The 12,012-nt window shown below is 42.9% G+C and overlaps 1 protein-coding gene across 1 annotated transcript in view; it reads right to left on the bottom strand.

Moving 5' to 3' along the window:
* The window catches only part of ipo11 (importin 11), a 248,086-nt gene that overhangs the window by 151,046 nt on the left and 85,028 nt on the right, over positions 1–12,012 (bottom strand). The window contains exons 16-19 of the mRNA XM_029716410.1: positions 7,361–7,487; positions 2,164–2,197; positions 1,963–2,003; positions 1,660–1,776 (exon numbers count right to left, since the gene is read on the bottom strand). Coding sequence (XP_029572270.1) covers positions 1,660–1,776; positions 1,963–2,003; positions 2,164–2,197; positions 7,361–7,487 — 319 coding nt within the window. The remainder of the gene's footprint in view (positions 1–1,659; positions 1,777–1,962; positions 2,004–2,163; positions 2,198–7,360; positions 7,488–12,012) is intronic.

Raw genomic sequence — 12,012 nt, 5'->3', positions numbered from 1 at the left:
AATCGTAGGGTTGGTAGGGAGCAGGTCAAGATATTCTTTGTGGTAACCCGATTTGAAAATATCAAGAAAGACTCCAACAGCTTACTTTTCACACATGCATTGTCTCTGTGTACGTTCTCTCCTAAGCAGCCATACCAATGTATTCATCCGAAGTACCCAACACAAACAGACTAACTCTTTTCACTGGCTGCTAATGTTCCCTGAAATGTGCTCATTTGCTGCTTGGCAATAAAAGTAAAATTAGCAAATATCAAATTAAGCCGCACTACTCTAACAGACGCGCAACTCTACAGTAGAGCTCAGAGTGAGTTTACCATGGCCCACACACTACTTTCTCTCCCTCTCTCTCACACACCCTCTCTTTCTCTGGCAGCTTTTCTGTAAAGGAGGCGTTTATAATTACATCTTTATTGGATTAAGTCAGAGGCATGGCGACTAAGACCAGTTGCTCTTTCCTCTGCGAAACTGGTAAATATGTCAGCACCTGCGGCCGATGATTTACAACTACCTAAGTGCAATGGGCCAAAACGTAATTATACCGTTTCTTTTATACCCATTTTCAGGCACTGAGTCTGTCTCTTTCTTTCTCCACTTGCTCCAGCTCCTCCACGCTTCCTGTCCCAATCCCCTCTTAGACTTCTTTCTCTCACTTTCCTCCACCTCCCTTCGTCCCTCCCTCCCTTTCTGAGAGCTCCGCGTTTGAATGTCTTGCACCGTTACACATTTTTAAGGAGCAGAGGGAAAAGAGAATCACAAAAAGAGACAGCTTTCAAGTGCAGCCCTTTAAAGAAGACGAGAGGGAACCAAGCCATTCTAAAGGGTGATTTGTAAATTCAGAAGAGAAAGAGAGAAGAAAAAAAAATCTCCCATCTCCAAGCAATGGTTTCATTATGCCTTTTCTACTCCATTATTTCTTTATTTTTTGCCTTTAAGAATTCCCTGTGAGGTGTAATAGAATATTCATGTGACTGCGTTTTCGCTCACAGGCAGTTAAGACAGGCGATTTAAATATAATGACAGTTGACTGGAGTGGAAGCCATTTATGAGGGAGTGAAGTCAAGAGAGCGTTGAGGAGAAATAGAGTACCCAGCTTAATAATACAGGGGTCAAAGAATAAAGGTCATCAATGGCTGACAAACACCGAGTAGATTCAGTAAAACAATTCGATGGTACATGACGGATCATAAAACTATTCTAAAAGAGCGAGAAGGACAAAAGAAAAACAAAAATGGTGAGTGAGTGCTTTCGTCGTGCTCAGAGTTCACTTCATGACTTGTGATGACTGACAAACACATAATCAGCGGAAGGACGGCAGAACCCTGCAGTTGAATGCGACTGTCTGAGAAAGTGATGAGTGACTGGTTTCTTTTGCTCTTAGAAAGCCGCTTTGTTTCCTCTAGCCTGAGGGGGAGCAGGCTGAGAAATGTTGCATATCGGTTACATGATGGTTGTTCTTAACAGCAAGGGCTGTCCCCTAATAAATCAAAGGTAATGGATGCCGCTGTATTTCTTTAAATTCTGTGGCGTTTTTTTAACCCAGCTACTAGAAATCCATTAGATGTGCATATCCTAATGTGTATCCTACCATGACCTTGGTAAAAAAAAAATACAAATAAAAACCTTTTTAGGCAATGAGCTCTTTGGGATTTGACCCCTCACCTGGATGTTGACCCTCTCAATGACACATGAGATCACATGGAGGACCTGCATCTTAGTGTCACACTCTGTCACCTGCTGCAACAGCTGGAATAGCAGGCTGAAAATAGACTCCAGATACTAAAGGGTGAGAGAGGAGGGAGGTAGAGGGAGAGAGAGAGAGAGGGAGGGAGAGCATTTTAATATCCCATTATCGCATACCATGCATTTACCCCCCCAAAAATGTATCTAAAAAAAGCCAGGCCAGAATAGAAGACGATTAGCAACATTCTTTAAAAACATTTCTCCCCTAGAAAAGGCACTCACCGGTAAGAACTGTTCTGTCCGGAACTCAAAGTCGTCGACAGGTGATGACACATTAAGGAAGAGAAACTGACAGGTCTTACAAGAGGTTCATCTTCACAGAGAGACTTCACAGTGACAGGAAGAGAGGTTCATAACAATATGGATTTTTGAAAGAAGCAAAACATTTGTATTTCAGCAAAATAGATTAAATGAGAAGGATATTGAGTTTCAGAGTTGTGGCCGTCTCGATCCGCACCTTTAGAACAAAAACAAAAAACATTGGTATTCTGCCAAATATCTCTGGGATGGGGCTGAATACGGAGCTGTACTCACAGTTGAGAGAAGACCGACTAAGAATAAGAGATGAACTTAAGGTTTTTGTTGTGGGTGATTGTGATGAGCAAGGTAATTAACTGAAATGTCAGGTTTTGAAACAAATAATTGACAGACATCGGCTCAATTACTTTAATTCAATTTCGTTCACATTTTTTCTGTGAGCTCAATGGGCACATTGCGCAGTTTCTCTAGAGATAAATCAGATGAAGCCTGAACTGTGCGATGTAGTAGGGAGTTGTAGTTTCCAAAAAGCCAATATTATACACTGCAGGAAATCTAATCAAACGTGGCAATTAACTACAATGACCATAATCCATTGCTCCTAGTTGTCCGGTCTGTGCATTTCTTTTATATCTGCTACGAGAAGAGAAAGAAGAATGCGCGATCGAGAGGGAGAGCAGTTGCTTCACGAGGTAAACCACATGACCAAAAGTATGTGGACAGCTGCTCGTCGAACATCTCATTCCAAAATCATGGGCATTAATATGGAGTTGGTCCCCCCTTTGCTGCTAGAACAGCTTCCACTCTTCTGGGAAGGCTTTCCACTAGATGTTGGAACATTGCTGTGGGGACTTGGTTCCATTCAGCCACAAGAGCATTAGTGAGGTAGGGCACTGATGTTGGGGCGATTAGACCTGGCTCGCAGTTGGCGTTCCAATTCATCCCAAAGGTGTTCGATGGTGTGGAGGTAAGGGCTCTGTGCAGACCACTCAAAGTTCTTCCATGCTGATCTCGACAAACCATTTCTGTATGTACCTCGCTTTGTGCACAGGGGCAATGTCATGCTGAAACAACAAAGGGCATTCCCCAAACTGTTTTGGAATCACAGAATTATCTAGAATATCATTGTATGCCGTAGCGTTAAGATTTCCTTCACTGGAACTAAGGGGCCTAGCCCAAACCATGAAAAACAGCCCCAGATCATTATTTCTCCTCCACCAAACTTTAGTTGGCACTATGCATTCGGGCAGGTAGCATCCTCCTGGCATCCGCCAAAACCCAGATTCATTCGTTAGACTGCCAGATGGTGAAGCGTGATTCATCACTCCAGAGAACGTGTTTCCACTGCTCCTGAGTCCAATGGCGGCAAGCTTTACCACCACTCCAGCTGACGCTTGGCAATGTGCATGGTGTTCTTAGGCTTATGTGCGGCTGCTCGGCCATGGAAACCAATTTCATGAAGCTCCTGACAAACAGTTATTGTGCTGATGTTGCTTCCAGAGGTTTGGAACTCGGTAGTGAGTGTTGCAACCAAGAAAGTATGATTTAAGTGCTACACATTCTGTGAGCTTGTGACGCCTACGACTTCATGGTTGAGCCGTTGTTGCTCCTAGATGTTTCCACTTCACAATAACACTTACAGTTGACCGGGGCAGCTCTAGCAGGGCAGAAATTTGACAAACTGACTTTTTGGAAAGGTGGCATCCTATGACGGTGCCACGTTGAAAGTCACTGAGCTCTTCGTTAAGGCTATTCTACTACCAATGTTTGTCAATGGAGATTGCATGACTGTGTGTTCGATTTTATACACCCGTCAGCAAAGAGTGTTGCTTAAATAGCCAACTCCACTCATTTGAAGGGGTGTCCACATACTTTTGTATATGTCGTGTATCTCCTGAAAATAGATTATGTAAGTGATTGTTAGTTGGTATTCAGCAGTCATAAAAGTATGCCTTATTTACTTTGAAGAACTACTCAGATGAAGCCTGAACTGTGCGATGTAGTAGGGAGCTGTAGTTTCCAAAAAGCCAATATTATACACTGCAGAAAATCTAATCAAACGTGGTAATTAACTACAATGACCATAATCCATTGCTCCTAGTTGTCCGGTCTGTGCATTTCTTTTATACCTGCTACAAAAAAAAAAAAATGCATGAAATGAAATGTATGCATTCACTAGTGTAAGTCGCTCTGGATAAGAGCGTCTGCTAAATGACTAAAATGTAATGTAAATGTACTCAAATTGTGAATTTGTCAACAGCATAGGTAGCAGCTCTATAGTGATAAGATGATGAATTGGAATTAAATAAGTCATCAAATAAAATAATATACACAACTAAAATATTTTATTCAAGTAAAGTGAATAAGTGATGTTTATTAAGTAATAAGCAGTAACGGACAGTCACAACCATCACGGGACTTTTTATTCTGTGTTGTTTCAGCATTCAGCCCACATAATGCATAGTGCATTTCATGTTCATAAATAAAATAATCAAAACTCAAATTGAAAAGAGAAGACTTGAGAACACTGAAGTAAAATTGCCGTGTCACTTTCATGGGGTGTTGTAAGACGTCCAGTGTTATTGACTGCCTCCTCTGTGTCATCTACCACTGCCAACGTGATGAAGCTCATGTCTACGACAGGAACTAATGATTAGACCAAGGAGAGGAAAACAAGTCTGGGTCCGGAGTGGAACAATGCAGTGACTACAACCTACTGTCAGTGACAAGAGTTGAGCAGGAGTGTGTGTGTGTGTGTGAAAGTGCGTGAGAGAGAGCGTAGGGCCTTTCTCTCACTGCTAATGTTAAACCAAGTACGACGGGCAGTCAATAAAAGCTCTGACACAGTATCGGCCCAGCAGTTGAATAGCCTAGTCCAAAAGTCATCAACAAAAACCATTAAGTGAAAGCACCACTTTGAAAGCCTGCCTTGACAATCATTCAAGTGAAAATATTGTTGGTCTCTGTGAACTGTATATTGAGCATACATTGCACATTTGATGACTTAATACTAGTCAGCGCCTATATTGACAAGACGGCATATGGGCCGACAATTTGACACTATGGCAGTAAGTGAAAAGAATGAACGGGCTTGGTGCATATAACTTATAGTAATAACTACGTTTGCTCTGCTGCTTTAGAAACACTGAATGCCACCCTTAGTGAGATTCCATTCAACTGATAAGAATAAACTGCATTTCCTTTCATTCCTATGACATCTACCGGCTGGGAGAAGCAATAGGCCTAGAGCTTTTGCATTCTCGGATTGGCTAGCACTGGTCTAAAAAGGTGGGCATGAAAAGGCCAGCAATTTGACCCTGTTACCGGGCAGAAGCAGACAATGACATTTAAATAAGCAAATCTCGATTCTCACATCTCCGTTCAGTTTATATACCTCGGAAGATCGATTTCCTGTGCGTCTGTGTTCCCTTTCTGCAGTCAATGCAATCCCCTCCATTTCATTTGTTGTGGGTAAGCGACACCAACTCAGACATCCCACAGCATGGATAATAACTACCACACTCACTAAAGACGTCAGTGAAATCAGTTTTTTTTTAATGTTCTACAGCCCTTCTCTAGCTTTCACCCTGCTATTCTATAGAGCTCAGATGACAAACAGCCTAGCTGGAGTGACAGAAAATGGGTCACAATGGGCTGAAGAGTGCCACCGCCACAGCGTGAAGCAGCCTTAATGGTTATGGGATCTTTCTTTCCGCTGAGTAGAGGTAGGGCTTGGCAAATTGAAGGAATCAGAAATGTCACCAGGAAGTATTTTCAGTCGAGGTTTTGGTAAACAGGGCAGAAATCAGATGGGTCTGAAAAGCGAGGACGAGGACTGAGGAATTGCCAGCCAGCTGAGCTGTCTACAGGGGATGGATATCTATGACTAGTGTGACTCACCTCATAAATATCACTGATAAATGCCCAGTGTGTGGTCCAGTGTGTGTGTGTGTGTGTGTGTTGATCTTTCTCATGCAAAAATCCCTCTCTCTTTAATCATCATCTCTCTCACTCTTTTTCCCTCTAAACATTTCCCTAAATACTAAATGCACAAACAAATTACAGAATTTCAAATACACTTTTTGATCATGGTCTGCCAAACCATGCAAATTGCTTTACTTGCACACTTAAAAGGCAGTAAAATTACACTTATTACAGGGCAGTATTTATAACAATATTTAATAATAATTACTTTGGAATAATGTATAATACTGTTAATTGTTTCCAAACTGAATACATTAGTGGTCTACTTCCGCTCAGAATGACGAGGTGATTGGTTACAAAACATTCACGTTACTGGACAGGGGACCAGGTTATTGGTGTCTGGAGTTATTGATAACCAGTAGCTGGTTTGATTAATACGTTTTCAGAGTCAGACCGTGAGTGGCTATCATCAATTACTCTGACAATAATACCACCAATCAGGGCCCCAGCAGTCCCTAATTGAAGGAGGCAGTATTGATCAGAAGGTATAAATAATTTGGACGGCTAGCCTGTGAGTAATCAATCGAGAACCATTCCATGTGCAGAGCAGAGGGACTTTAAGGGTGATGCATGAGTGTTGTCAAACTACTTTACGTAGAGTAAGGTCAGTACTGTATGTGGACCAGACAACACATCCCACGCTGGAAACAGTCCTTCATGTGAGTAGTAAAAGTGAGTAGTACAGGCCCAACACAGCAGCAGAGGGTGGCTAGCCGGCAACAGTTTTCAAATCTCTACAAATGGCATGTTATTGAACACTCCCCAACCACCCATCCTCTTCACGGAAATGCTGGTCTGTAATTCTCTCTCTTCAAGTGAGAGATCTGTGTGTGATTGGGCACTGTGGGTAATGGAGGCAATCTCAAGTCTATTTGGGGCAAATATCAGTTCCGAATATCATTCAGTAGACTTCCAAACAGTTTAGAAGCAGACTTCCAAACAGTGTTTCTGTTACAGATGTAGCTAGAGACATGTCAGAGCAGAGTTGACTCTAGGACACTGTGTATAGAGTGTCACTTCTACAGGCTAATTAGCCAGTAAGCCATCATGGATGCAAAGTTTATTAGAAGCAGCTTAGCAATTAGCGTACTACAAGTAGATCATGTTAGCATGGAGTTAATGTCCTGAAGCTCACACAACAAAGATTTCCAATTAACAAGCTCTGGCATCTCGGCAGAACTAACTGGCCATTTGTCCTGCCTTGTAAAGTGTGTGAATAACACTTGTTGCTACTAAAGGACCTGTAGTCACTATATTAACTGTGTCTAAGAGCTTAATCATGGCTTTCATTACTCTTTAGTGTGTGTGTGTGTGTGTGTGTGTGTGTGTGTGTGTGTGTGTGTGTGTGTGTGTGTGTGTGTGTGTGTGTGTATCTCACCACTAGGTCTGGGTCCTGCATGAGGTTAAGGATGACCTCGTAGAGCAGCGGCCGTAGTTCGGATTTAAACTTCACTGATATCCACTGACCTATGAGCCAGATCACCCGCCGACGAATCAGCTTGTACCTGGACAGCAGAGGGAGGGGGAGAACCAATCAGCTTGTGCCAGGGCTGGGTTCAGTACGGTTTTACATTCTGGAACATTCAATTGGAAACGGAAACGGTGCCGTAATGAACGACCAGTTGAAAAATGGGGGAGGGGTCAGGTTGTGGAACGCTGTCAGCATGGCCAATGCCCTTTAACTACATCACGCATTGCTTCAAGCCACACCTCGCCACACCCACCAAATGGGAACAAACATACAAGAACATTTTGGGGAAACATGTCATTCAGTATAAACCGTTCCGCAACTTGAAGTAGCAAGCATTCAAGCGAACAGAACGCACCTCTGGACAACAGAGGAGGAGATGACAGTGAGGCGTTGACACACATTCATATAGTGTAACATAACGATAGCTAGTTCGCCGATTGGGAGAGCTACACTAGAGACAAAGAGAGCAGGTACTGTAGCAAAGCCCCATCCCTTAAAACCACCCCCACTCATTATGTAAGCTGAAAGACACTTAACATGTCACTGATCTGTTATTAAGAGGGAACTGGTGAATTAGCGGCAATGTAATTAAGCTGACATATAGAATTAGCGCAGATAAAGATAAATTCAAATTCATTTTCACTGAACAAGAACATCTGAAAATTCTGAAGCCGTGTAGTGTTTTGACAGTAAAAAGTTTGGACACACCTACTCATTCAAGAGTTTGTCTTTATTTGTACTATTTTCTGCATTGACGAATAATAGTGATGACATCAAAACTATGAAATAACACATATGGAATCATGTTGTATCCAGAAAAGTGTTAAACAAATCAAAAAAGTATTTTATATTTGAGATTTTTCAAATAGCCACCCTTTGCCTTGATGACAGCTTTGCACACTCTTGGCATTCTCTCAACCAGCTTCATGTGGTAGTCACCAGGAATGCATTTCAATTAACAGGTGTGCCTTGTTAAAAGTTCAATTGTGGAATTTCTTTCCTTCTTAATGCGTTTGAGCCAATCAGTTGTGTTGTGACAAGGTAGTGGTGGTATACAGAATATAGCCCTATTTGGTAAAAGACCATGTCCATAGTATGGCAAGAACAGCTCAAACAATTAAAAGAGAATGACAATCCATCATTACTTTAAGACATGAAGGTCAGTCAATACGGAAAATTTCAAGAACTTTGAAAGTTTCTTCAAGTGCTGTCGCAAAAACCTTCAAGCACTATGATGAAACGAGCTGGTTTGGGCTTAGTGGGACTATCATGTGTTTTTCAACAGGACAATGACCTCCAGGCTGTGTAAGGGCTATTTGACCAAGGAGAGTGATGGAGTGCTGCATCAGATGACCTGGCCTCCACAATCACCCGACTACAACCAAATTGAGATGGTTTGGGATGAGTTGGACCGCAGAGTGAAGGAAAAGCAGCCAACAAATACTCAGCATATGTGAGAACACCTACAAGACTGTTGAAAAAGCATTCCAGGTGAAGATGGTTGAGAAATGCCAAGAGTGTGCAATGCTGTCATCAAGGCAAAGGGTGGCTACTTGGAAGAATTTGTTTAACACTTTTCTGGTTACTACATGATTCCATGTGTGTTATTTGATAGTTGTGATGTCTTCACTATTATTCGACAATGAAGAAAATGGTAAAAATAAAGAAAAACTTGTGAATGAGTAGGTGTGTCCAAACTCTTGACTGGAATTGTACATACATTCAGCGCATTCGAAAATTATTCACACCCATTGACTTTTTCCACATATTGTTATGTTTGTCTTTTTCTAAAAGGGATAAAATAATGTTTTCCCCCTCATCAATCTACACACAATAACCCATAATGACAAAGCAAAAACAGGTTAAGAAAACTTGGCAAATTTATAAGTATTCAGACCCTTTGCTAGGAGATTCAAAAATTTAGCTCAGGTGCATCCTGTTTCCATTGATCATCCTTGAGATGTTTCTAAAACTTGGAGTCTACCTGTGGTAAATTCAATTGATTGGGAAAGGCATATACTTGTCTGTATAAGGTCTAACAGTTGACAGTGCATGTCAAATCGAAGACCAAGCAATGAGGTTGAAGAAATTGGGAGGTGATCAAGAACCCGATGGTCACTCTGACAGAGCTCCTCTGTGGAGATGGGAGAACCTTCCACAAGGACAACCATCTCTGCAGCACTCCATCAATCAGGCCTGCATGGTAGAGTGTCAGCATCGAGTAATTGTCTCTGGCCCCCTCCCAGTTAGGGGGAGTGATGAGCTCTACAGCAGAGTCTCACAACTCAATCGCTGGTTGAAAACTGTTTTCTGCACCTCCCAAAAGATAGAATTTGAAGATAATTGGCCCTCTTTCTGGGACTCACCCACAAACAGGACCAAGCCTGGCCTGTTGAGGAGTGATGGACTCAATCCTAGCTGGAGGGGTGCTCTCATCTTATCTACGAACATAGACAGAGCTCTAACTCCCCTAGCTCCACAATGAAATAGGGTGCAGGCCAGGGTGCAGGCCAGGCAGCAGGCTGTTAGCCAGCCTGCCAGCTTAGTGGAGTCTGCCACTAGCACAGTCAGTGTAGTCAGCTCAGCTATCCCCATTGAGACCGTGTCTGTGCCTCGACCTAGGTTGGGCAAAACTAAACATGGCGGTGTTCGCCTTAGCAATCTCACTAGAATAAAGACCTCCATTCCTGCCATTATTGAAAGAGATCGTGATACCTCACATCTCAAAATAGGGCTACTTAATGTTAGATCCCTCACTTCCAAGGCAGTTATAGTCAATGAACTAATCACTGATCATAATCTTGATGTGATTGGCCTGACTGAAACATGGCTTATGCCTGATGAATTTACTGTGTTAAATGAGGCCTCACCTCCTGGTTACACTAGTGACTATATCCCCCGTGCATCCTGCAAAGGCGGAGGTGTTGCTAACATTTACAATAGCAAATTTCTATAAAAAAAAAAGAAGAGAAAAAAAATATGTTTTCGTCTTTTGAGCTTCTAGTCATGAAATCTATGCAGCCTACTCAATCACTTTTTATAGCTACTGTTTACAGGCCTCCTGGGCCATATACAGCGTTCTTCCCTGAATTCCTATCGGACATTGTAGTCATAGCAGATAATATTCACATTTTTGGAGACTTTAATATTTACATGGAAAAGTCCACAGACCCACTCCAAAAGGCTTTCAGAGCCATCATCGACTCAGTGGGTTTTGTTCAACATGTCTCTGGACCTACTCATTGCCACAGTCATACTCTGGACCTAGTTTTGTCCTGTGGAATAAATGTTGTGGATCTTAATGTTTTTCCCCATAATCCTGGACTATCGGACCACTATTTTATTACGTTTGCAATCGCAACAAATAATCTGCTCAGACCCCAACCAAGGAGCATCAACAGTCGTGCTATAAATTCTCAGAGAACCAAAAAGATTCCTTGATGCCCTTCCAGACTCCCTCTGCCTACCCAAGGACGTCAGAGGACAAAAATCAGTTAAGGAACTCAATTTAACCTTGCGCAATACCCTAGATGCAGTTGCACCCCTAAAAACGAAAAACATTTGTCATAAGAAACTAGCTCCCTGGTATACAGAAAATACACGAGCTCTGAAGCAAGCTTCCAGAAAATTGGAACGGAAAATGGCGCCACACCAAACTGGAAGTCTTCCGTGCTAGCCTCCCTACACTGGCTTCCTGTTAAGGCAAGGGCTGATTTCAAGGTTTTACTGCTAACCTACAAAGCATTACATGGGCTTGCTCCTACCGATCTTTCTGATTTGGTCCTGCCGTACATACCTACACGTACGCTACGGTCACAAGACGCAGGCCTCCTAATTGTCCCTAAAATTTCTAAGCAAACAGCTGGAGGCAGGGCTTTCTCCTATAGAGCTCCATTTTTATGGAATGGTCTGCCTACCCATGTGAGAGATGCAGACTCGGTCTCAACCTTTAAGTCTTTACTGAAGACTCATCTCTTCAGTAGGTCCTATGATTGAGTGTAGTCTGGCCCAGGAGTGTGAAGGTCAACGGAAAGGCTCTGGAGCAACGAACCGCCCTTGCTGTCTCTGCCTGGCCGGTTCCCCTCTCTCCACTGGGATTCTCTGCCTCTAACCCTATTACAGGGGCTGAGTCACTGGCTTACTGGTGTTCTTCCATGCTGTCCCTAGGAGGGGTGCGTCACTTGAGTGGGTTGAGTCACTGACGTGGTCTTCCTGGTCTCAGGATGGTAAGTTGGTGGTTGAAGATTTCCCTCTAGTGGTGTGGGGGCTGTGCTTTGGCAAAGTGGGTGGGGTTATATCCTGCCTGTTTGGCCCTGTCCGGGGGTATCATCGGATGGGGCCACAGTGTCTCCTGACCCCTCCTGTCTCAGCCTCCATTATTTATGCTGCAGTAGTTTGTGTGTCGGGGGGCTAGGGTCAGTCTATTATATCTGGAGTATTTCTCCTGTCTTATCCGGTGTCCTGTGTGAATTTAAGTATGCTTTCTCTATTTCTTTCTTTCTTTCTCTCTCTCTCTCTCTCTCTCGGGGGACCTGAGCCCTAGGACCATGCCTCAGGAC

This window comes from Salmo trutta, chromosome 27 (genome assembly GCF_901001165.1).
Source record: "Salmo trutta chromosome 27, fSalTru1.1, whole genome shotgun sequence".
Taxonomy (NCBI): Eukaryota; Metazoa; Chordata; class Actinopteri; order Salmoniformes; family Salmonidae; genus Salmo; species Salmo trutta.
Note: the sequence above shows the minus strand (reverse complement) of the source record. Positions and strands in the feature narration are given on the sequence as shown.